The 27697-nt window shown below is 37.1% G+C and overlaps 1 protein-coding gene and 1 long non-coding RNA gene across 6 annotated transcripts in view; one reads left to right on the top strand and one right to left on the bottom strand.

Moving 5' to 3' along the window:
- Positions 1-1195: 1195 nt before the first annotated feature.
- On the bottom strand, positions 1196-27277 carry LOC130453662 (uncharacterized). Its single transcript, XR_008911136.1, has 2 exons — positions 26751-27277; positions 1196-3622 (listed from the first exon to the last, which is right to left on the bottom strand). It is a non-coding gene; the product is annotated as an uncharacterized LOC130453662 (long non-coding RNA).
- FYTTD1 (forty-two-three domain containing 1) overlaps positions 27019-27697 on the top strand; it is a 48758-nt gene continuing 48079 nt past the window's right edge. Inside the window, exon 1 of one of the 5 annotated variants that reach the window (XM_056793612.1) lies at positions 27019-27442. In XM_056793612.1, coding sequence (XP_056649590.1) covers positions 27337-27442 — 106 coding nt within the window. In that variant the 5' untranslated portion in view covers positions 27019-27336. Of the gene's footprint in view, positions 27663-27697 lie in introns of all 5 variants that reach the window. The other 4 variants (XM_007493846.3, XM_001373483.5, XM_007493845.3 and 1 more) reach the window with 4 other exon arrangements.

The following is a 27697-nucleotide window of genomic DNA, read 5'->3' as shown; positions in this document are numbered from 1 at the left end:
TTTCATTGCTTTTTAAAGGAAAAACTATCAGCCTAAATGAATTAATAGGTACTCCTCTCATCATTAAAGGGGATATGTTTTGAGGTGAGGGAGAGTGAGGAGTCCAAGAAAATGCCTGGATTATGAACTTGAGACACAAAGGATATGTTTTTAACTGAAAAAGAAAGGTTTGGTGAAATAAAGGGTTTAGTGGGAAAGATAATGAATTCAGTTTTAGGCATGTTGAGTTTAAAGATGTTTCTGGAATATCCATTTTGAAAAGTTTAATAAGTAAATGGGGATATAGGGCTGAAGCTCAGGGGAGAGATTGGAACTGAGATAAATAGATCTAGAATTAATTTACTTAGAAGAGAAAACATTCTGTAGGTGAAGAGGATTTTGTGTATCTGGTGGAGTCTTGATGTTTCAATTTTTAAAAAATTAAATTCTCAGTCTAAGTACAGGGTGTCCCAAATGTCTTAGTACAGTTTTAAACTTTATTAGTTTGTGGTAGGTAAGCAGAAGCCACATACCCATGCAAGAATCTGGTTAGCAGAACATTTATTTTCCATTCTAAAATCTATTCTTAAATAGTCTGGGGACTAATGAGAGAGCGGCCATGCATGACTCCCTGAACATTTTACTTCTCTTTTCTCTGTTGGAGATAGCACTTTTGTATTTTGTTGCTTTCATTTTCCTACAGATGTCTGTGAAATGCTTAAAATGTTTTATATGAAAAATTCAGATATCAATTCCTCTTGAGTTATCAGTCATCATTATTCTGAATACCTACCACTGGGTCAGGCACACAGTCAAGAAATCAGTCTTTGACTCTATCAAAATATATTCTCTATATTTCTCTGTACACCCAAGCTTATTTATGTTTTATTAAACCCAGGAGGACTTTTGAGAATACCAAGATAGAATAAAGGGATAAGAGAAGAGGGACAAAGATAGAACTTTGGGGAGTACCCCAAACCAGCAGGTATGTTATGAATGATGAACCAGGAAAGGAGAATGATAAAAGAGAGGCCAGACAGATAGTGGCAAACCAGAGGAGAGTAGTCTCAGAAAACACCCCAGAAAGGATATATTATTCTGAACAAGAGGATGGTAACCACTTTCAAATACAACAGATAAGTAAAGAAGGAGTAGTACCAAGACTGAGACATCATAGACAATTAGTAAGGAAATGAAGAATCACAGAAAGTTAAGATGATGGGTTGATGTGAAATTTATTTTTTTCAGGCTAATTAAAGAAGTAAAGATACCAATCAATCTTACACAAACCAAAAATAAAGGTTTAAAAAGATAAGCCAAAAAAATTACATCATGTTTTAAAGTACTATAGATAATGAAGAATCAATACTTGATATATTTATGTGCCAAATGTCATATCTACATATTGGAAGGAAAAGTTAAATGAATTATAGGGAGAAAGAGAGCAAAACTATTACAGCTAAGGATTTTAATGAGCCCCATTTAGACCTAGACAAATCTAACAAAAACATAAGTTAAGGCCATGAATAGAATTTTAGAAAATTAAGATTTGATCTTAGTCACTTAATACATGGAAATAAAAATCATTATATCAGCTATACCTGGTACTTTTCTAAAAATGGACTATGTGCTAGGGCATTAAAAACATCATAAGTAAATGTAGAAAAGCAGTTATATTAAGCACTTCTTTTACTGCCTACAACAAAATTAAAATGACAATAAAATGCTTCTAAATAAAGGAATCAAACATAAAGAGAGGCTAAATAATCCTAAAAAGTAGTGAGTCAAAGAACAAATCATAAAAATTAAAAATTCAGTAAAAAAAATTACATCTTCATACCCAAACTTCTGGAATGCAACCAAAGCAATTTGAAGGGGAAAATTTATATCTCCAAACATTTTTCTTAATAAAAGAAAGGGGGAAAAAAGCAGATCAAAGAATTAGATATCCAACTAAAACAACTTGAGAAGCAACAAATCAAAACACCTCAACTAAATACCAAAATAGAAATTCTAAAAATCAAAGAGATAAACAGAATTACCAATATCAAAAGTGAAAAAGGGGAACTCATTACAAATAAAGAAGTAAAGGAAATTATTTTGCTTAAGTATATGCCAGCAAAATTAATTAAAATGCAATGAATATTAAAATATAAAATACCTAGTTATCTGAATAAGAATCTAGAGTTTAAATTGCTCAGTCTCAGAAAAAAATTGAACTATTCATAAACTCCTAAAGAAAAACATTGCCATGACTAGATGGATTTACAAGAAAGTTCTATCAAGCATTCAAGAATAAGCAGTTGCAATATTAAATAGTTTGCCAAAATAAAAAAGAGACCCTACCAAAATTCCTTCTATGTTACAAAAATGATCTTGATATCGAAACTAAGAAGAGAAAAAGCAAAGAAAGAAAACTATATAAATATATATATTTGCCAATATCCTTAATGAATGTTGATATAATTAATTAGAAATTAATAGAAAAAAGCATTAGTAACTGTTCGACCCGGTTCTGGTTTCCCAAATTAGGAGGCACATCGGATAATATAAAAGCAAGAGGTACTGCTTTATTACAAGCTCGAGCTTGGGTGCCACTGCCTCCAAGGCAGATGGGACTCTGAACTAAGGGGAGAAAAGGATTATATAGGGTAGGTTTGAGTTGCAGAAGAGGATATCTTATCAGAATACTGGAGAGGGTTAGGTCCTTAGGGTTAAGGGTCATTATCAGTTCGTGGAAGGGGTGTGTGACAGGAACACCTGGGGTTGGGGTCCTTATCAGTTCCTAGCACATTCTAGGGTATGACTGCAGGGGCTCTAGGGGCAAGGGGTTCAGGGAAAAAATAGGTTCCAGGGCTGGTCCTTCATTCCCTACTTCTGCTATACATGTGGAATCTTCCTCATGCTATCATATCCTCATAAGGGGATTTGGTAGGAATCAGAGTTTGATATGATATTCACCAGGAGGTGAAGGACCATAGCTGGAAAGTATTAATGCAATCCTAGACAAAGGCTTACTAGGCGAACTATCTCTGTATGATCAGCATAAAAGCAAAAAACAACATATGGTCCTTTCCAGCTAGGATATATATATATATATATATATATATTCCAGCTATAGTCCCTTCCTATACCTTGAGTAGTAAACCCTCAGGCATTTGGTCAGGGGTTTGGTTTGCCTGGAGACATAGGGAATGACCCTCATAAAAGATTCCTTGGTTTTAGCCCGATGAAATTGAGGTATGGCCTGGAGATGCATCTCTCTTGTCCATCTTAAATCTAAAGGAGGACCAAAGGAGCACAATCATCTCAGGATCCTATAGGGGTCATTAGATGTTTTTAGGTTAAGAGTCATGAGGATGTAAGGGAGCAAAGGAACCCCCCTGACAATAATTTGCCCAAGTTTCTGGGGGTACCATGCCCATGTCATCTCTCCCCTCTCCAAATATCTAAGGGAAAAGGGGTGATGGTCTCAAAATTCTGTAGCTTCTTCAGTGCCGAGAATGGTTGCAGAGCTGTTCCTGCCTATTGTCAGGAGAGAGGTATTGACTGTAGGCAATGTCCAGGGCTTCAGGCTGGGATGCTTGCTGAGGTTACAGTGGCATCTGGGTGACTCCCATGAGTGCTTTTACCCTAGAAGCAACTAGAGAAGTGACAAGGTTACAAATGCAACGTCCACATATCCCACAGGGGAGTAGCCAAAACTTGAACAGGGAGAGAAAGGCTGTGGACACGGTCTTTAGGAGCATGTCCTCAGTGAATGCCTGGGTCCTAGGTAGGTGGGAACCTTTTTGGAGATCTGAAGGATGTCCAGCGACTGCTTCCCCTGATTGGCAGACAGGTTACAAGAGGGAGAGTCAGCCCCTAAGTTAGAAGTGTAGAAACCAAGACTGGGGCAAAAACTAGAACACCAGATAGAAACAGAGAAAATTAGTACAATAGTAATTGATATTACACATTTGCATTTGGGTCTTAGCCATCTTCTTCTTCAGAAATCATCTTCTGACAGAAATAGATAGATCCCTTTAGGAAATTGGATTCCTGAGTTGCTTGCAAAGTTGGTATGTGATGTTTCTGTTAAAGAATATCCTTTTGCAAAGTACACATTAACTATAAACACCTGAAAACACTTGAGTAACAAGATTTTACAGATGAATTTCTTTACCCCAGATTCTGGGGGAAATTTAAGAAAGTTTTGAGCTATATTTCCAAGCTCAAGATCCAAACTTCACTGTGGTAAATTAAGGCTACAAATACAATCCATCTATTAATAAACTTCACCTACTTCTCAAAGTATGTTCCCTAACAATTTAAGAATTTTCAATTATTAACCTAATAGGTTGTTTGAGGAAATGGAAACTTTAATTTTACAATTTACATTATGTGCTGATTATGGGAATTTGTCACAAAGGAAAAGGCAGATGGGGAAAATATTTCCTCATGTCCCAAGGGACACAGTGAATGGCTTCATGTACAAACCAAGGCTGTCACCGGCTTATGCCATTATGTTTCACTCAAGGATTAGCAGCTTAGATGGTCAGGAAAGCCCAGTCGAAGGTGAGCACTGGGTTGCCTTCTCCAACTATCCTAGGACTTTTTCTCTCCTTAGAATACTTTGTCTACTTCGTCGCCATTGGATCCCAGAAGCCTTTTTGCCTTAAAAGACAAGTCTTATCCATTTCAGCTGAGAAGTTCTGCTTATCAGTAGTCCTGAAACAAATTTCCCTACCCTCAAATAAGCCTTTCACATCCCTACAAGGCTGATCACTCAGTTCTTCTTATGTATTTTGGCCATAATTTACATATCACACTTTGGTCATAAAACCTGAAATAAAGAACATGAGTGCTGAATTGAGTAGCTCCATAGTAATATAAATCAGGGCTGTATCATCTCCTGGACCTAGGCTATCTGAAAGACTAAGACAAGGCCATACAGGAATCACTTCAGGGTAACTGTACAGAGAAATTAAAGAATCATATGTGGTTTTCCAACAACACATATTAATTTTAGAAATTATCCCTAGGTCAAGGATCCAGTTATAAGAGTAGAACATCAATCTGTTCTCTTTCACCTCCCTATGTGTCTCCTCCCTTTCCCTCTCCCTCTCTGTCTGTCTGTCTGTCTCTCTTTCTTCAAAACCCTCTGCTTAAAAATCAGAGCAAAATTTCCATTCTTCCTTCACAAATCTGCATACTCAAGCTCTATGGACTTTAGATCAATGTCCCTTTCTTCCGAACATACCTTCACCTTCTCTGACTTGCTTCTACCATCATAAGTGAAACAAACACTCCATTGGTATCACTTCAATTGCTAATCGGTAACCCAAAAGAATTCTGATTTAAAGGATTACATCATTGAACCACTGCATCTTTAGCATAGTGCTCATCAATTATAAGTTTTTTTTATCATTTTAGCAAGTCACATAACAATCATAAAATTCTGAGCAAGCATTTTTCACATATATGTTATTTTTAACATCCTACTCACTCCTTGGCTACTGTTTGCAACATATATCTTTATATAGATTAAAATGTAATCAAAGTATCAACCAACATATTCCCAAAGATTTGTGAGGTGGTAACTTATCAATTACATATCACTCAACTAATTTTGTCATTCTGGACAAGGAATGTTTACATTAAGATTCCACAGCTTCAAACAAGCTACTTGGTCAGACAGGACTGGCAACGTTTGCTTGCTTGGACATTTTAAAACCTCCGAAATATACAATTAAAATATACTCATGTTTAAGTTCTATCACACAGTGGTTGTGAACTCTTTGAGGCCCCTACTTCAGTCCATAAGTATCAGTGTGGAACAATTATAAGTACTTTTTTCTCCTTCCTGTGTGCAAGGAAGGGGTTAATATCTTATGAGCAATTTATCCTAAGGCTGCTTGGCTTGATTTAGGTTTTATTACTTAACATCTTTGTCCCATCCTTCCTTAACAAGTGAGCTTATTACAATTTAAATTTTTTAATGTATCAACTCCCCTTCATAATAATTTACTCTCAGTGGATTTTAGTTTGAACTCCACAACTCCCAAATAACTTTAAGTCCTTTAGCAATCTTTCAGTGTGTAATCAAACTGAAGTTCAAAGCATTTACCTGTACTCCTCTCAAACCTCTGTCTAAAGTAGAATAGAACCTCCAGTTTAGTTTTCTTTTAGCTCAAAACATTGCTACATACCTGATTAAATCCCATCAACATTATTCCAATTTATAATTTATTGTATCTATTTCACACTAGAATTCATAGTATCAACTCGTATCTTTATCCATTACTCTTATTTCTTCTGGCTTCTCTTTACCATTATTGTAAGTAGAGGAAAGCTATTATACTGAATTGCATTTAATCCTCATTACAAGCCCTTCATGATTTCAGGGCTGGCCAAATGGGTCTTGTTAAGGACCTACAGTTTGCACAATGTCCACAATGGTTTGGAGATGATTTTCTTGGTGGGCCATGAGAGCACAGTCATTTGCGAAGAGAGCTTCCAGGATGAGTCTCTCTGTTGCCTTTGTTTTTGCAGTCAGGCGGCAAAGGTTGAATAGTGAGCCATCCAGTCAGTATTTGATGTAGACGCCCAGGTCTAGATCCATCACAGCATGTCGTAATACTTGGGTGAAAAATAGGTTGAATAGTACTGGAGTGAGGACACAGCCTTGTTTCACGCCATTGGAGATGTTGAAGCGATCGGAAGTCTCTCCACCAGATAGGACTTCCCCTGTCATGTTGGCATGAAAGAGCTGGATCAGTTTGACGAATTTTGCTGGGCAACCGAGCTTGCTGAGGATCACCCACAATGCATCCCTGTTCACTGTGTTGAATGCCTTTGTCAGGTCTATGAAGACAATGTAGAAGCTCAGGTTCTGCTCAAGGCATTATGAAAACTATATGAAGGCTCAAGGCATATGAAAACTATAAATATTTCAAACCACAATAAAAATAAAAACAATAAAAATAATATGAAATGTGAAATCAATGAATAGATGACAGAAAGTAGTTTAACAAAATCCAACACCTACTTTTGTTAAGAACACAAGAAAGCCTAGTAATAAATGGAACTTTCTTTAATATGGTAATCAACATGTATCTATGACTAAGAATAAATATTTGTAATGGAGAAATATTAGAGGCCTTTCAAATAAGATCAAGAGTACAGCAAAGATGCATTGCCAAAACTTTGATATAATATAGTCTTAAGAATATTAGTTATAGTAATATCACAAAAGAATTTGAGGGAATAAGCACAAGCAAAGAGAAAAAAAATCACTTTTTGCAGATGATATGATGGTTACTTAGAGGTGATTAGAATTTCAATTAAAATGAATAGAATGAATAAAATGAATAGAAGAAATTCATAAAGTTTTGCGGACTCTGACCAGGTGTTTCCAGTATTGCTTGCAATTAATGTTGAGAAAGGCTCCCTTGGAGGGCAACATCCCACCTGAAGCTTTTGTATTATCTGCTATGTAGTTTTCATCAGTTCACCCATACCTGTTAGCCAGCATACTAGCAATTAGAGAGGAGCTGAGATGCAATGACCTATTCCTTTTTGCTGACATGGATCTATCTGAATTTTCTTTATCTCATGTTGGAAGTTATTAATAAAAGTTGACTCCATCTTGAATCTCTTGCTGATCAAAGAGTTGCTACCTTGATTTTTTTTTTAATAATCTTTTAATTCTCCTTTTCCTGAGTTTTGCTTTGTTAATCAGGGTGAAAATCCAACAAAGAATTTTTCTTTTAACAAAAGATATAAAATAGAATCACCAAAATCATCAGCCTTTCTATATATTACCAACAAACCCCAGCAGAACCAGAAAAAAGAAATTTTATTCCAAATTACTATAGAATACATAAGCTATTTGGTAGTCTAATTACAAAGACATAAACAAAGAAATTATATAAATACTATTACAAAACATTCTTTACAATAATAAAGGAAAATGTAAGTAACTGGAGAAGAATTATTTGTGGATGAGCCATGCTATCATAATAGAAAAGTTACCAAATAAATTAATTTATTAAACTGTTAATTAACAGATTTAGTGTCATTCTAATTAACCTGTCAAAGGATTACTTTATTGAAATAGGGAAAAAACTTCATCTGGAGGATCAAAAGACCAAGGATCTCAAGTGAAAGCATGAAAAAAATAGGAACTGAATGGGCTCAAACTATACTTAAAAGCAAAAATCATTAAAACAATTTGGTACTGGCTAAAAAAATCCCAAAACAACATAAAAAGGTAATTTCCTCAATGAAACAGATTATATAAATAAGATCTAGAAGAAAACTAAATGTAGTAGCACAATATTTGATTCATCCACAGATACAAATTACTAAGGCAATGATGGCAAACCTTTTAGCAACCAAATGCCCAAACTACAACCCTCACATGGCACCTGAACCCCACCTTACCCAAGACGGGAGGGAGAAAGCACTCCCATTGGATTACTGGGCAGAGGGACAGGAAATGAGGAAAATGCCCTCAAAGGGTGTGGAGAAAGGGAGGGAAGCAGCTCTCTCTTTGGCATGCTGCAGCATGCATGCCATAGGTTTGCCAATAAGGTTTCATGATTCAACAAAAATTGATGGACAAATTGGAAAACAGACTCAAAGGAATTAGTTTATATCAACATCCAAAACCTCTTGTTAGCTCCAAAATAAATATGTAATCTTGACATTATAGGTAACCTAAACAAATTAAAGAATGAAAAAAGATACGTTTCACAAATACGGATAAAGGAAGTGTTCTTGTGTATAAAAGGGACTGAGAGAATAACAGAAGATAAAAATACAATAACTTTTGATTACATAAATCCAATTACATAAATTTTTATTTTTGTAAAAACAAAAGCAAAGCTATTAGAATTAGAGGGGAAACAGTTAATTAGAAGGAGAAATATTTGTGGTGAATTTGTCTGAATAAACAAAATATTTATATATCAGGGATATACTGAAGTGCTATATATTAAAAGGAATAAGAAATGTATAGTAGATTCAGTTTCATATGCACTTTCCATTTTCTGGTGTTTGCTCAAGAAAATAGTTCTTAATTGATGAACCCCTAGAGCAAAATAAAAAGTTTTTAAAATGTGTATACCAAACAACAAAAGTTGTAAATTGCAAGGAGACCTTCAGTTTTGAAGGGAAATTTTTAAATTGAACTGAAAAGCAATGATTAAGTACTTACTATTTGCTATGAACTCCTCTAAGCATTGGGGATACAAATAGAAAGGCAGATAGTCCCTTCACTCAAGAAGCTTATATTCTAATAAGTGACAATCCTACATATAGAGAGAATGGTGGTAGATTCACAAGGGATATTTTAGTTAGGAAAGTTACTGGGATATTAGGTGAAACTCATTGATATATCCTTTCAGTAACTTTATGACAGAATTGATTTGATTACAATTCCAGCACTAGGGAAGGGGTAAGTCAAGGTGGAGAGAATAGGTCTGTCTGTGACTGGTGAGGATTTGGCAGAACCAGAGATAGTGGGTAACTGAGACAACTGCCAATCAATGCCAGACGTCCAGTTTGGGGAATAAAATGGTTAAATCCTCAGGGAAATAGATTCTGGTCAAGGAAGTCAGGTGTTTGGTGAAGAGATAGGTAGAGTGAAGAAAACCATGGATAAGGAGCAGCAATCTCAGAGTTGTTACAAAGACAAAGTAAGGGTAAAAAAGAAAGAAAGAAAACCATGAAGAAAACTAAACCTAGATATAGTGAATTATTGAGGCAAAAACGATCAATGAATTGGGCTTGCAACTTAAAAGCAAATAAAAAAAAACTAGAAAAGCAACAAATTAAAATACCTTTACAAAACAAATTCTAAAAATCAAAGGAATAAACAAAATTAAAAATAAAAATTACTAGATGAATGAAATACTTGTTTTTAAAGACAATAAAATATACAAACCATAAGCTAATTTGATTTTTAAAAAAGGAAAACAAATCATATAATCAAAATTAATTAAAAAATAGAAGAATCACAACAAATGACAAGGACATAAACAATACTTTTTTAAACACTACACAAAATGCCCAGAACAAGAAGTAAAGAATTGAAAAAGAAAAAACTGAGCAACATCACATGCCATAAATGAACTTCAAAGTAAAAACTCCAGGCACAAATGGACTCGGATACAAATGAATTCTATGAAAAACTAAAATAAAAAACTAATTCCCATGTCATGGAAATTATTTGCAAAAATACACATTGAAGGGACCTTAATAGACAAATAGTTATGATACCCAAATCAGAGTTCAAATCAAGAAAGACAACTTAGATGAAGTTTTAATAAAAATGCAAAAATACTGAATAAAACATTTACAAAGAGGCTAAAGCAGTCTATTTAAAAGATCATTCATTATGATCAGATTGGATTTATAACTCAGATTGGATTTATAACCCAGAATCACTGAGTTAGTTCAACATTAAAACAAATAAAATAGTAATCATATGATTATATCAACATATTCAGAAAAGCCTTTTGACAAAATACAGAAACATTTATGTTAAAACACACAGAAATGTAAGAATAAACAGGCCTTTTCTTACTATGTTAAATAATATCCAAAAACAAGTACTAACTGTCATAGAGAAATACTAGGAACCTTTTCACCAAAACCATGGGTAAATTAAGGACATAGACTGTTACTATTACATAATATAATTCTAGAAATGTTAGCTACAGTAATAATACATTGATTTACTTGGAGGATTCTAGAGACTCAACTAGAAAGAAATCAAACAACTAATAACTTCAGGAAAGTAGCTAGATAGAAAATAAATTCATACAATCACTAGCTTTTCTGTTTATTAGTAACAAAACCTTTATGAGTCAAGCCAGCAGTCTCTCAAAGGGGAAGGTCCTTCTATCTAAGTGTGACGATTTGGTCGAATAATGGATGAGAGGCACTGCATGCTCAATCGCGTGCTGGGCATCACACAGTGCTCTACCATGGCACAGGGGTTGGTTTATTTTATAGGTTCAGTGAGTACATACCTTCTTGGCACACAATCATTTCTCAACATACATGTTTCCATAGAACCTAACAACAGATGCAAAGCCTAAGGAGATAGTTCAAGAAACATTGTTGCAACGACAGAAATAGATGAATTGACATAAGCAGGGTGATCTGGAGGTTAGTTCTCCCTGACCCATGGGATGATCAGTTAGGAGAATCATTGTTACTTTTGGTCAGCTTTCACAATCAATCACAATTACTTAGGAGATGGGTAACAAAACATTTTGTAGCTAGGTACAGGGTTATGGGGTAATTTAATACAGTCTAGAATTGGGATTTTCCTCAATTTTCAAGTCACATTTTTCTTGCTTCACTTGGGTACTTGGAGATGTTGTTCTGGCTATTTTAACATAACAAACCAGCAAAGTCTGTCGACCTGGGCTGGAAAGGTGATTGATGTTCTTGGCTTGCCTGCCTTGTCATGGGTGTAAATGTAACTCTGTGGAGAGGGAAAGGAGAAGGGTAATGATCTTTAGGTTTTAATTTCTGTGGATGTAATCTTTTAGGGTAATAATCTGGGGGGTGGGGGGTTAAGGTGGGATATATGTGTGTTAACCCTATAAGTATTTGCTCTCATATTATTTCTCCTGTATTGGGGAGACAACAATAATCATAACAATTCCATTAGAGAGAGGTCACACAGAGGGGAGTTCTGTGGGTGCCTTATTTTTCCAGAAAGTCACTTTGCAACTCTGGAACTCACATGTGACCATGTCAGACAGCGTGGGCTTGATGGCTTCCCACACAAAAACCAGCAGAAGAAGAGAGAAAAAAAGAAATTCTATACAAAATAACCACAAAATATGTATAAAATATCTGGAAGTTTAATTACTACATGAGAATCATACAAATAAAACTATAAAACACTTTAGAAAGATAAATGAAAACTTAAATAACTGAAGATATAGTTATTGCCAATATAAAAATCATGATCTTGTCAACCCTGAAAAACACAGAACCACTGAAGTAGTTAGAAAGAACAAGTCTTTAATCAGGACAAGGGAGACAATGCTCTATCAGCCACAATAAAGAGTCATGCACAAGATATTATCCAGGGACAAGTTCTGGGACTCTGGGAACACTCTCCAGGGAAATGTGTTTAATCTAAGTTTTGGTAACTGCTTGGGACCAACTGAAATGGAGGAAAGTTCCTCATTCCATGAAATGGTATAGCATAAGATATTTTTAATAACAGTTGTAAATTTTTTTTGTGAATAAGCTGCTTATAGAAGCTTGAGAACTCACATTCTGGATTTGTCCTGGGCTTTGTCTATATTATATTTCTAATGCATTTCTTAGATGAAGATTTCTCTATAATAATCTTAAAAGCTTACAATTTAAATGCTAGCCAATATTGTTTGAAATTGTACTAACTGTTGATTCCCCCCAAAGCTGAAAATATAGGAACTTGTGATCTGGATATCAGAATCTCCAGCAGGAACCAAAGGAAGGTCCAGTATTCATAACTTTATATTATAATGTTTTCCTTACAGTTTTTGGCATGATAAATGTGGAAAATATTGTATATTAACAGCAGTTAATTTTTGATGATACAAGTAAAGAGATACATTTTTATTCTAGGTGATAACTCTTTTGATTTGAATGCTATAATTTCATATTTCTTGTTGGGCTATTACTTATTCTGTGTAGAGACCATAGGACTTTTCTTATTAATACCTGTATAAAGGGAACCCCTTCATTCCAGAGTTGTGAACTTTCTGCTAGTCCCAGCCAGCCCATTAGCATAGCTGGAACCTTCCAGAGACTTTGGTTCCTGAGATGTGATAGAGCAGTACACAGGGAAAGGAAGTGTCATGGAGAAAGAGAATTGTTAAAAAATGAGACCATAGAGGAGATGAGGTCTTTCTCTGGAGATTTTTGGCTGGGGGTCTTTCTGAAATTTAGCATTGATGGCTTGGGCAGAAGACACTCTTGTGGGCTGATAAGATTAGGGTGGTAGGCTAGGAGGAGATGTTTTCTATTTCCTTCCTTATTTCTTTCTTATACTATATTTATATTAAAATTAAATTGTTAAAAGCTATGATCATCCTCATGACTTAAGGATTAATTATTTTATAAACAGCAACCACAACAATCTTTTTTAAAAAACTAATATTATATTTCCAAAACCAATTTCTAAATATTACATATGCATGTGTTCTGGAGTATAAGAAAGTTTTTCTAAGTTTGCATAACTTATATGTTCAGTATTTATGTAGAATTGGGGAATATATTTCTCAAGTTGATATTAGAAGAATTTAGGAAAGAATAAAGAGCCTGATAGTTTTTATGGATATAATTTTAACAACAGGAGATGATTATATTTAACCCTAAACATCATTGGAGAGAACTGCCATGTGAGGTTACATTGTATGGGAATATAATTGGAAGGAATGTTATGGAGAAAATTGGTTGGTGATGCAAGCCAGCCCTCTGGGGTATCTTCTGGTAACTACAAATATAGTTCAGAATCTTGGAAAGGCTGAATGGGTACTCATCTGGATTCCCTAGAAAGAAACTTCTTGTTGTATAAAACCTGTTGTATAAAAAGCCACATATAAAACCTGGCAGGTTTTTGTGGCTGTGCATCATTGACAACTTATACCTAGAATGAATATTACAAATTAGGGGAGCACATCTGCCTTATTTTCGTTATATCCCTATTTTCTACCATTATGGCTAGTTTTCTGTAATTGTGACAGGTAATAAGTCCTAGATAGGCTAATACTGAGAAATAAAGGACTTGAAGATGCAGGTATGTAGAATTTTTGCCATTCAAACTCTCAAGCAGATGAATTCTGAGTTTTAGTTATTTGTAGGAAGGAATGACCTATGTTCTTATCCCAGACATAAATCTATTTACTGGGATGTGTTTTAATTTCATATTATTTAACATATATAGAGGAAGCATATCCTGAAAAGTTCAAAAGATTTAAAGGAATCTGAAATAAATGTTAAAATAATAGTTAGTGTGAGTCAAATGTCTAATTCATTTGAGCATGGTTATTATAATTGTTAAATATATAGTTAAAGTGAATTAAAAGATGTTTTTGTATTCTTAGCATTTCATTTTCTAAAAGGGGGAAATGAGAATATTGAATAAGGGAAATGAGAAGTATTTTAATTTTTGAACTTATTTTTAATTTTGAGAATTTTAAATTGGTTTGAAACTGAAATAGGCATGCATGCATTTTTTTTAACCCTTACCTTTTTTTAAACCCACCTCAAGTTATGAATCAGTTCCTCTTGCCTTTTTTTTTTAAACCCTTACCTTCCTCAGCATCAATACTGAATAATGGTTCCACAGCAGAAGAGTGGTAAGGGTTAGGCAATGGGGGTTAAGTGACTTGCCCAGGGTCACATGGCTAGGAAGTGTCTGAGGTCAAATTTGAACCTAGGACCTCCATTCTCTAGGCCCAACTCTCAATCCACTGAGCTGCCCCCATGCATGCATTTTTAATAATATTTTGGGTTTTATAATAGGATACACAATTAAAATTTTATTTAGAATTAGCTGGTATTTTTATTTTTTCACAAATGGAGAGTAGGGAAGGAGGGCCATTTCTAGGTTTACAAATCTTGATAACCTCTGATATGGTTTTTTTGCTTTTATATTTCTATAGTTTGTATCTTTTTTTTTTTATGTTGCTTTTACTATACAATTACTTTGTCATGATAAAATGATTCCACTCACTGGAAGCTCAACCGAGAAATGGAACCAGTTCAGAGACGCAGTGAAGGAAACATCAAAGGCAGTCCTAGGCCCAAAACAACGCAACCACCAGGACTGGTTCAACACTGCTATTGAAGACCTATTAAGCAAGAAGAACAAAGCCTTTATGGAGTGGCAAAATAATCCAAACTCTGCTCCTAAAAAGGACAGATTCAAGTTTCTCCAAGCCACGGCGCAGAGTAAGATCAGGAAGATGCAAGACTGATGGTGGGGGAAAAAAGGCAGAAGAAATCCAGCGGTTTGCGGATATGAAAAACTACAAACAATTTTTCAGTGCCCTCAAGACTGTCTATGGGCCATTAAAACCCACCACCACTCCCTTGCTATCCTCTGATGGTGACACTCTCATAAAAGATAAAAAAGGCATCAACAACAGGTAGAAAGAACACTTCAGTCAGCTTCTCAACCGACCCTCTTCAGTCGACCAGAGCGCCCTTGACCAGATCCCCCAAAACCGCCCCATTGAACAACTTGATGTCCCTCCTTCAATAGAGAAAGTCCAAAAAGCCATTAAACAAATGAGTGCAGGCAAGGCACCCTGTAAAGATGAGATCCCAAGCGCGGTGTACAAGGCCTTAAATGGAAAGGCGCTCCAGGCATTCCACATAGTGCTGACCAGCATATGGGAAGAGGAAGACATGCCCCCAGAACTCAGAGATGCCACCATCATAGCCCTATACAAGAACAAAGGCTCACGAGCAGCCTGTGACAACTACAGAGGCATCTCACTACTCTCCACTGCTGGAAAGATCCTCACCTGTGTTATACTCAACAGACTCCTGTCATCTGTTTCAGAGCAGAACCTGCCTGAATCACAATGTGGCTTCCGACCAGATTGAGCACCATCGACATGATCTTCACAGTGAGGCAAATGCAAGAAAAATGCCTTGAGCAGAACCTGAGTCTCTACATTGTCTTCATAGACCTGACAAAGGCGTTCGACACAGTGAACAGGGATGCATTGTGGGTGATCCTCAGCAAGCTCGGTTGCCCAGCAAAATTCGTCAAACTGATCCAGCTCTTTCATGCCGACATGACAGGGGAAGTCCTATCTGGTGGAGAGACTTCCGATCGCTTCAACATCTCCAATGGTGTGAAACAAGGCTGTGTCCTCACTCCGGTACTATTCAACCTATTTTTCACCCAAGTATTACGACATGCTGTGATGGATCTAGACCTGGGCGTCTACATCAAATACCGACTGAATGGCTCACTATTTGACCTTTGCCACCTGACTGCAAAAACAAAGACAACAGAGAGACTCATCCTGGAAGCTCTCTTCGCAGATGACTGTGCTCTCATGGCCCACCAAGAAAATCATCTCCAAACCATTGTGGACAGGTTCTCCACCACAACAAAACTGTTTGGCCTGACTATCAGCCTCAGCAAAACAGAGGTGCTGTTCCAACCTGCACCAGGGAGGCCAACTAACCAGCCGTGCATTACAATCGACAGCACGCAGCTTTCTAACGTCAGCACTTGCAAGTACCTGGGCAGCACCATCGCCAACAACGGGTCCCTAGACCACGAGATTAATGCCAGGATCCAAAAGGCCAGCCAGGCACTCGGGCGGCTGCGCTCCAAAGTCCTCCAACACAGAGGTGTAAGCACTGCGACGAAGCTCAAAGTGTACAACGCAGTGGTCCTCAGCTCGCTCCTGTACGGTTGTGAAACATGTACACTGTGCCGGAAGCACATGAAACAGCTGGAGCAATTCCACCAACGCTCCCTCCGGTCAATCATGAGGATCCGATGGCAGGACCAAATCACCAATCAGGAAGTCCTCGACAGAGCCCACTCCACCAGCATCGAAGTCCTGGTCCTCAAAGCCGAGCTACGATGGTCTGGACACGTCATCCGCATGGACCCACAGCGAATACCAAGACAGGTATTCTACGGTGAACTGTCAGCTGGACTCAGGAAGCAAGGCCGACCAAAGAAAAGCTTCAAGGATCAGCTAAAGTCCAACTTGAAGTGGGCTGGCATTACACCAAAGCAACTAGAACTTGCTGCCTCTGACAGAAGCAGCTGGCGAACCCACATTCACCATGCCGCCACCACCTTTGAAGATGAGCGACGTCGACGTCTTGCCGCTGCACGTGAACGCCGACACCAGGCCACAACCGCACCTCCCATAACAACTGGCGTCCCATGCCCCATGTGCCACAAAATTTGTGCCTCAGCTTTTGGACTCCAAAGCCACATGAGGGTACATCAATAGATGAAACTGCACAAAGACAATAGTCATTCTCGATCACCGAGAGACTACTATATATATATATATATATATGTCTTCTGGGAAGTCAATGACTGACCCTTGTCTTAAGAGGAAACAAAAACCTTTAAGAACCCAATAATCTCAGGGTAGATAGAATTAGTAGAAATAATCAAAAATGAAGTACCCTTTTGTCATAGAAAATTTTTCCACAGGATCTAGGTCTCTCCCAGGTAACCTAGCCCTGAGTTGGATTACCCCTTCCTGAGACTCCAGATAAACCAATCAATTGCTCTTCCTGTCCTTGATTCCTCAAAGGGTATATAAGACCCCAAGTTCTTCAGTTCACTGGGAAATCCCCTTTGGAGGTGCATTTTCCCAGAGTCCCAGGGCTTTTCTCTGTGGTATCTTGCCCATAACTCTGTGTAGTGGTTGACAAAGCATGGTCTCTCTGATCCTGATTAAAGACTTGTTCTTCCCAACTACTTTGGTGGTTCTGTGTTTGTTCAGGTTGGTAATCTCTAAATTAATTGAGAGATTGTGTGGAGTAATTAGTGTGTTATTCTCCTTATATTAATATCTAAAAACTGGTTCCCCACACACACACACTCCATCCATTTCCCTTCTAGTTCCCTTCAAGACAAGATTACCCCACCCTTCTCCCTAAAGGACAGTGTTTGGGTAGGGTCTTTGGAGTTCATTTGGGAACTGGTCCTGGGCAGGTGTCCCAGACTGAACTGATCAAATCTTAAGTAGCCTTTTTGTCTTAAAAGTCTCTCCTATTGTATGGGAAACTGGATAAAGACAGAAGGTTAAAAAAAGAAAATGAGTATGCTAATTATCTTAATTTGCTTAACTATATAGATGATAAAGCTGTAAGAGAATGACTCCATTTATTTAGGACCCAGAAGGACTCCTAGAAGTAATCCTGGGGAGAATGACTATGAATAAACCTAGCCCAAGTAACCATGGAAACATTGGATGGTCTACTTAGCTAACTTCAGGTCTCATTCTGCTGAGCAAACTCTCTCTCTCTCTTAACCCTTAATCCTTACCTATGGGACTGGCTTTAAGACTCAGTGGGTCATTGTACTGCTGAAACCTGGAGTCTAAGTAACTTCATACTCATTTATCTTTCTCTTATGCCAAAAATATGTAACAAAGAATCTCTGTCTTTGCTTCTGGAACCCTCAAACTCCTTTCCTATAACAATCTGTCACACACCCCACTCCTCCTGGAACTGTCTACACCATAGCACACACTGGTCCCTCTCTGGATCTTCTTCCCCACCCCCCTTTTTTAAACTTAAGAGAAACTGACCCGAAGAGTTGGACAAGTCACCTACCTGGCCAAATTGAACTTATTGGCTAGAGACTAAAAATTGAACTGACATTTAGCTGGAGTTTTCTTGTCAAAGATATTGGATAGTTTGTCATTTCCTTCTCTAGCTCAGATGAGGAAACAAGAGGCAAACAGGATTACCTTGTCTATCTGAGACTAGATTTTTTTTTTTTAAACCCTTACCTTCTGTCTTGGAATCAATGCTGTGTTTTGGTTCCAAGAAAGAAGAGTGGTAAGGACTAGGCAATGGGGGCAAAGTGACTTGCCCAGGGTCACACTGCTGGGAAGTGTTCTTCCTCCTTTCCCACCTCCATTTGTTAGAAAAATATTTATTTAGGTAATTGACTTTAAGATTTGAGCTTTCATCATTGCTTAATAAAGATTACCTTGATTTTAAAGGTATTTATTTCTTGGGTGTTCCTTTCCTCATGGAAAGACTATGGTCTTATAGGGCTCATGGGAAAGTGTCTCTTTTAAGGATCTGCATCTTGGAAAGAGGACTTGAGCCTGGTAGGAATCTGTGCTTGGCACAATACCCCTCCAGTGTGGTCCCCCTACAGGGAACCAGGACCCAAGTTCTGAAAAGGTCATGCCTCGGTTTACAGTAGACTTATTAGTGCCAGATGTTAAACTATACTTAAAAAATAGTAATCAAGGCATTTTGATACTGGCTATAAAAAAACCTATCAAAAACCAGAAAATTTCATCAATGAATCAGATTAGGTAAATAAGATTCAGAGCAATGGAACAGTAGAAAAGAGTTTAATCTATCCAAGGGAGAGGCTAGTAGGGTATGTATGGATTGACAATTAAACAAAATATGCTGGGAAAAGTGGAAAGGAGTCTAGATGAAATTAGATTTAAATCAATATACCATATAATATAACAAACTTCAAATGGATACATGACCTGTACATAAAAAGTCATAATCTAAACAAATTAGAGGATGAAAGGTGATATCTTTCATAGCTCTGCATAGGGGAAGTCTTCTTTACTAAATTAGGGATAGAGAGAAAAACATAAGTTAAAAACAGGCAATTTTGATTACACAAAATTGAAAAGCCTTTTTGTACAAACAAAAGCAATGCAATTAGAATTAAAATGAGAAGGGAAACAATTGGGGGAAAAAAATCTTTGCAGCAAATTTCTCTGATAAAAATGATATACTAGGGGGCCACCTGGGTGGCTCAGTGGATTGAGAGCCAGGCCTAGAGACCAGAGGTCCTAGGTTCAAATCTGGCCTCAGACACTTCCCAGCTGTGTGAACCTGGGCAAGTCACTTAACCCCCAATGCCTAGCCTTTACAACTCTTCTGCCTTGAAGCCAATAAACAGTATTGACTCTAAGATGGAAGGTAAGGGTTATTAAAAAACAAACAATAAAGTGATATATAAGATACACAGGAAATTTACTTATATACCCATATATGTTTGTATGTATGTATGTATGTATATAATAGTGATAGCAAACCTTTTAGAAATAAGAGAGCCAGGCCCCTTCCCAATCCCCTAGCCAAGCTGGCTTCCCACCATGGACTGAGTGCCATGCCCTCCCCACCCCACAGGGGTGGTGCAAAGCACTCTCATTGGGCTGTTGGGCAGAGGAGAGGGTGATGAGAAACACATGTGGAGAGGGGGAGGGGAGTGGCCACTCCCCTCCAGCTCTATAGCCTGTTAGCAGCCAAATTTACCCCTTGTATACTCCCACTGGGCTGCTAGACAGAGGAGAGGGGGAGGAGAGCAGCTCCACCTGTGTCCTGCATTTCTAGTAATGAACTCTGGAGGTGTTTTGGTGAAGAGGTGTGGCTGAATGCCTACAGAGAGTGCTCTCTGCATACCATCTTTGGCACCAGTGCCATAGGTTCACCATCAATGCTATATAACCAGAACCATTTCCTAATAGATTGTCAAAGAATATAAAAAAGCAATTGTCCCTCTTCTCTCAAAGTCACTAAAAGAGATAATTTTTGACCTTGTTAAATTTAATACACATATATTTTTATACATATTTATTTTTAAATAGAATTTTATAAATTGTTTTGTTTTTACATCACTTAAATTTCTCCTAGTATTTCTCCCTCTTTCCCTTCTCCCAAACCACCTCATATAAAAATATATATTTTAAGGGGAAAAAGAAAAAAGAAAAAGAAAATATCAGAACACTGAAAAAGGCATCTTCTCATATTTCTTTAGGGCCCTGCTTGTTATTTGCAATTCTGCAACATTTACTTTCAATTATTTAGCATATTGCTTGGCACAGGAAAGGTAATAAATATTTATTGAGTATAACTCTTTCAATTTACATTTGTCTAGTCATTGTATATGTTGATTTTTTGGCTCTGTTAATACTTCATTACTTCAAGGAAATCCTTCCATTCTCTTATCACATTCATCTTATCTTAGGACACAGTAATAATAGACTAATAGTTTTAAAAGCACAACAGACATTCTTACCAAATACAAAATACAAAATAAAATATAAGTAAATAAATAAACAAGGGGAAAGGAAGATGGGGGAAACATAAATCAATAAACCTTTAACTAACCTGATTTTTCAAGAGAGAAAAATCAAATTTCCAAATTAAAAAAGTGAATGTAAGGAAATTGGTGAAAGTATAAAGTACTCAAATAAAAAGAACATGAAATAGAGCTTCTAACTAAATTTCAGATAGTAAAAATGAATAAAAGAATTACCAAAAGGGAAAAAAGGGGCCTAATAAATTTATAGGTGAATTCAATCAAATGTTTACTGGGATATTCTATATTATTATATATAATATTCTATATTAATAGCTGTGCTATACAGATTATACTTAATAATTATAAAAAATTCACTTTTTGTGAAACAAGTACCTTCCTAATATGAAAATCACAATGGTAGTTATTTGGTCTCACAGTTCAGAACTAGAGAGGAGGTTGCAAAGAGTGTAAACCTTAAAATTTCCCAGATCCTACTTTATAAGATTGGATTAAGACCATTCCCCATTTGGGCAGTGAACTCTACTTAAAGCAGGAATGTGAGAATTCTACTTTACCTACTTGGGTCTGCCCTAGGGGAAGATAAAGTTGTAAACTCTTTTCTGAACAATGAAAAGTACTTAAACCCATACTTTTCTTAAGCTAAGTACCTATAAAGGTCAAGCAACTTGTGAATTTACAAGGAACAAAGAACTGGAAAACTTACTCAGAGCTTTCCTGGTGTGAATTACTCAAAAATCCACACCTTCTTAGGAGTGGACTAAAAATGGGAGGTCCTTTAGAAACATCTACAGTGATTGGTAGATGTAAGGACTTAGGGGAGGTGACAGAGAAGATTTTGCCCTTAAAAATAAGAGCTCAGGGAAGAGCTGGGAGGGTCATTCTGAAACATTCAGATTGGAGAGACTAATTCTGAGGAGATTGATTCTGAAACATTCAGATGGAGGAGGGAGCTGGTGAAAGCAGCTGAGATGCTGCTGGCCTGGTGTCATTAGAAATCCTTACTTAGACAGATCTTATGGTGAGTTATAAAAAACTGACTGATTTCTCTTTTAAGACTCAGGTCTAGGCCATATTGGCTTTGAGGCCCTTCATACTTATTCCTTTCTTACTCTCTCTCTCTTTCTTTGATTACTCATTGTATTGTTAATTAAAAATCTCTATAAAACCCAATTGACTTGGGTATTTGAATAATTGGGAATATTTCCCTGGTGACCACCTTATATTTGATTTAAAAACCCAAGACACTGTAGTGAAACACATTTCTGCGGTAAAATTTACTCACCCTCTCTTATATCTATCACAATTTATATCTCCCACTATTTAATCACTACAGTTTAAGACCTCAACCATTTTAAATCTCACAAGAGGTTGATTTAAGCTTGGTAGGAGAAAACTTAGAAGATCACTTTTGTTAGCCCAGTAGAAAATGAACTGGAATAGAGATATACTTAAGGCCTGCTAACAAACCAGGTAATAGAATCCAACTATGAGGGTGAAAGAGCTTGCAGGGTGGTAGATTTATAAGTGGAAAGGGGACCTCTACTAGAGAGGTTAAAGTAGAAACAATAATTGCCTGCAACTTAGATATGTGAAAGTGAGGAATCAAGCATGGAATGAAACATATAGTTTAGGAATAAATATTTGGGAATAAAGAAAATTGGGAAGAGGAGAAGGTTTTGGGGGGGGGGGGCAGTATAAGTTCTGTTTTGGACATGAGTTTGAGATACCTATGAGATATCCTATTTGAGATGTCCAAAAGGCAGTTGGGGATTGGGAGAGGAGCTCAGGGGAAAGAATAGAGATAAGATATATAGATCTGGGAAATGATGATAACTGAACATATGGAAGCTGATGGCATGTCCAAGGGATAAAGTATAGGGACCAGAGCTGGGCTGATGGCTTCAGGGAACAAAGAAGAGTAAGGAGTTATACAGGTTGAAGTGAAGAGCAAAGAACAGATTTAAGAAGTGTGAGATGAAAAGGTAGACGGGCAGGAAGAAAGGATCAGAGTTCAAGAGCATGTTACTGAATTTTTTTTGTGAGAAGAGTGACTTAAGAGATTGAGCAGTCATGTAAAATAATATAGAAAGAGCTATTGCAAACTAATGTTCTCTATAAATTTCTCTGTTTTACTATAATTTATTTTTACATCATTTCTTTCCATTGTTCTTTGGATTATTTGCAATTCTGATTAATGAACAATTCTGGTAATCCATCATAGCAAGAAAAATTAAGCTGTGGTACAACAATCCACATTTGTTGGATATTCTTTATTGATGTTATTTATGGGTTCTCACAAGAGGTAGAAAATAATTACTAGGTCCTATAGGCTTCAAAGTCAAGAAATAACTTTTGGGGAAGAGAAGAAAATTATTACTAAGGGAAGGCAACCCTATCTCCTACCAAAGGAATACAACCAAAACTGGGGAAAAGGCAGTAAATGTTAGCATTGGAATTTGAAGATATGAGAAATCATCATAAAAAAGTCCAATGTCTATTTGTGGAAAATATCTACCTTAAGATTTACTTGAGTCTGCCATAACAAATAAGAAAGTAAAGGGAGGGGGAGTAGAATATTTTGAGATAAAAGGGGCTAAAATTAGGCTTAGATAGGTCTAACATTCCTTTAATGCAAATCTTCAATACTTCAACAACAATACTGAAGATAACCAGTATCAGTGCTAAAGCAGTACAACCCAAGACATCCTTGCTGCAAACCTAGGGATTAACATCATCAAGTTTAACAGACTAAACCAAGTTAGATCCTGAGATCAGAAAGAAATCCTACTGTCTGTTTATTTATTTAAAAACCCTTACCTTCCATCTTGGAATACTGTATATTGGCTCCAAGGCAGAAGAGTGGTCAGGGCTAGGCAATGGGGGTTAAGTGACTTGCCCAGGGTCACACAGCTGTGAAGTGTCAGAGGCCAGATTTGGACCTCCTGGTCTCTAGGCCTGACTCTCAATCCACTGAGCCACCCAGCTTCCCCCTGTCTGTTTATTTTTTAAAGATTGTTTGAAAAAATAAAGTATTATTTCCCATGCCTTCTGTTTTGAAAATGTGTTTTAGGTTTTAGAAATGCATGTAATAAGTGAAGTTGATTTTTACACTGGTGTGTTTTATAGGCTGGAGATCATGGAGGTGCTACTTAAAAGGATATATTTGCTTTGCTGTATCTGCATTGCTTCTCTAGTTTAATGTAGGCTTCATTCATCCAAATTTTTTAAACCCAGCTGTCCTAGTTACTGCCTGTCTGGGCACAGTTACTTGTGATAATAGTGCTCCCTTCTTCACTGCTGAGATGTAGCAAATCAGCCTTTTCTCCCTAGTGTCCGGGTGATAAACATCTGTTTATAGATTTAAGAGGAAGAGCAGAGGAAATATCGTTCAATGCCCTTTGGTCACCAAGTCCTGTCAATACTTCCTTTCAGATGTCTCTCAATGTCTCTTTTTCCATTTTGAACACTATCTTGTAGACTAATAGAGCAAGCTGGCTTCTTTGCCTCCAGTATCTACCCCGCTTTGAGCCAACCTATTCTGATGATACTCTATGCAATTGCACTCCAAAGCCCCTTCCATTATCTATTTCTGACCTATCCTTCATCTATTAGTTTTCAAAATTATATACCCTAAAAATGGCTTATATTCTTCTATTACATTTTTTAATATTCTTCATGCTGTGTATCAGAAAGTGGAATTTTGGATGTTATGCTGCTACAGATTAAAGAAAAATTTTAATTTTGCTTAATATAAATTTTACTTAACTCAGCATACATTGTATGGTAAGCATCATATTCATAAATGAAAAAAAAACTTGTCTATTCTGTGTAAGAACTATCCTCAAAACATTTCACACCCTGAACCTGAAAAGAACTTCATAAAATAGCAACTCTTTCCCTTCAGGAAATTGTATAAAGGTGGCTCCTTATGGTATTGCCAACTGAATTCTTCATGGCAAAGAATATTGTGATATAAGTTAAAAAAATATTGTGACATAAATTAAAAATCATGAGAATAAGAACATTCTTATATTTGGAATATCTTCTATCCTTCCCATCCTGAAATGCTCCCCACCTATATAAATCATACCTATTCTTAAAATCCCAGACCAAGCCCTATCTTTCCCATGATGCCTTTCTGTGGGTCACCTACCTAACCCCTCCTGCAGCCAAGTCTGCCTCTTTATTCATTCATATCCTTATTACCCAGCACAGTGCCAGGTATACAGTAGGTGCTTAATAGATAATAAATGTATGTTGATTGATTGATGAGACCAAAATTACTTTCAAAAGGAACTTGGAGGGAGATTAAAATGTAATAATTAACCAATGGTAACAATCTATGATAATATTCGCATAACAGAAGTGGAGACTTGGTTCTGCATTCTATATAGAATTTGTCAGTGTTTGTCTAACACTGTCTTGACAAGAAGGTTTATTGATCAGCAAGGATATTTTACCGGCTTATCAGGAATATCATGATGAAGGCAAGCTATATTAAGCTATAGACTGAAAACATTACCCTTAAGTTTCTCTCTTTGTTTAGGTCTATATATGTGAGGAAAGTTTTATAAACCTTAAAGTAAAGGTGAATCACAACACACATTACTTTCACCAAGTAATCTAGCATTAATTTGACTTTTCTAATGGGGAAAAAAAAATCATGCTCTGATCCGATGAAATCATGAAGCATCTGGTCCACTTGGCAATTATGTTTCTCTTATATTTATAAAGTATCATTCTGATTTTTTTTAATGAATTGGTCTCTTGTGAGTTGGTTTAGTGTGAATCAATTACATAGAGTTTGAGCACCATTGCTTTGGCTAATAAAAACTGGTTCTAGAATCGAGGATGAGACTCTAGAAGCTGAAATGAGTCTTAACAGTGTGAACCATTCAATCTGAATAAGCAAGGCAGCCTCTCTTTCCCAACCATCTTTCGTTAGCTGCAATTTAGCTCCAGTTATCTTGGACATATGGAACAGTATTACTGTTATTTTCAATATTTACAATTCCCCACACCCTTATCAATTTTTTCTATGCTACAAAAAAGAGTGATGGGCTGTAACTGCATTTCAGATTCACTACTCTATCCATAGTAGTTCCTTAGCCAAAAGGGAGCTGACATTGAAGGAAACAATAATATATTAAAAATGAATCACCTTTATAATGTTAGAATTTTTCCAACAAAATCCCCAACGACCATTGACAATATGGAAAATAAAGAAGACAGGGCTAACATAGGCCTAGTAACATTCTGAGGATACTAATAATCTAGTCATCTTTATTGAGGTTATTGGAACTTTGAGGTAGCTATCTAGTTTATAAGTAATTTGCCATTTCTGCAAAACCATTTATTGTAGATGTGGACAATTTACATTGTCCAGGTAGAAGAGATTTTTGTATGTACAAAATACCTGTCTAGGATGCAAATGTTTGAGATAGTGATGTTTTCTTTTTTTTTTAATGTTTTTACCTCAAATACATTTGTTTGCTTGAATTGAATTTATATTTTTTTGAACAGCAAAAATCTAACTTCATTCCCTCCCACTTTCTTGAGAAAAGGAAAAACAAAACCTGTTACAAAACCCGTAGTCAAACAAAACAAATTTATCATCTCAAAAAAAGGGTCTCGTTTTCCACTGATTTCCCTATCTGGGTCACATATTTCATCATTAGTCCTCTGGAACTGTTTATACCAAGCACATTTTTGAATTTAGGGAAAATTTGAGTATACAAGAATCCATCAGATGTTAAAGAGATTTTATTCCTTAATTAATTTAAAGATGCTATTTGTAAACTGTTGTAAAAATTCCGTGCATTATTATCTTCACGAATAATCAGGATCATCATCATTCTTTTAATTACGGGATCCCTAGAAGGAAAAGGGAAACCTTTGGAATCCAAATCCCACAGGTAATTAGAGGAAGCCTGAACATAAAATATTCGAATTTACTTACCTTTCTCCCAAGAGAAGATGAGGTCTTTATAAGTCACAAGGGCTATGCGACATACTATGAAATGACTAATTAAAGATGGTCCAGAAATACGAAGGTGATGCATGAACTAACCGTCACTACATCATAGATTTCCAAACAAGACTCAGAGACGTTAAATTATTGCACAGAAAACAATCCTGCTAAAGAAGAAGAGTGGAGAGGTGTGCTGGCCAGAGGTCTTTCGATGGGAGAGCTTTGCCTTCCAGCTAGCTTAAATCCTGACCCCACCTCCGTTCTGCTCTGCACCTGGAAGCGGCTGCAATGCAGTGCAAGGGTGCAGGAGGTTGGCTTCAGGTACCATAGTCTAGAAAGGTTTTGCTGCGGCTAGATGTACTACAAGGAGAAGAAAGCAACATTATATCATGTAATGCATGCAGTTCTTGGTGGGTAGATGTTTTCCTTCCCTCCTGGGAGGGTCAGACAACAACTATTTTGAGCTGAGGGACTATCTCCATAAACCTAGAAGACGCCAGGGCACTGCCAGCAGGAGAAACCCTTGCCATGCTTCCTACTAGCCAGCGAGAGGCGCCAGAAAAGAAACCCGGAAATGGATCCTCTCTTGCCGTCGTATCCTCTCGATGGTTGCACCTCTTGCAACTCCGCCCATCCCTCTTACCCCTCCCCACTACCACTCTCCAGCGCCGGGTGGGAGGGTAAGGACGCCACCGCGCGTGCGCGCTTCTTCTGCTTTACTTGTTTCAGTCAGTGGGAGGTGGCCGGGTCGAGACGCAGGCCTTCCCCAGTGGCAAGTTCCTGTGAAGACAGTTAGGGCCATGAACGGGTTCGGCGTCGGGATGGCGGCCGCGGTGGCAACTCCGCCGCCATTGAAGACCAGCAGCCACGAAAACCTCGATAAGATTGATATGTCTCTGGGTGAGGGGTCGGGCCGGACCAAATCGCGGGGCCGA

The sequence above is a fragment of the Monodelphis domestica genome, chromosome 4 (genome assembly GCF_027887165.1).
Source record: "Monodelphis domestica isolate mMonDom1 chromosome 4, mMonDom1.pri, whole genome shotgun sequence".
In the NCBI taxonomy this organism is placed as follows: domain Eukaryota; kingdom Metazoa; phylum Chordata; class Mammalia; order Didelphimorphia; family Didelphidae; genus Monodelphis; species Monodelphis domestica.
Note: the sequence above shows the minus strand (reverse complement) of the source record. Positions and strands in the feature narration are given on the sequence as shown.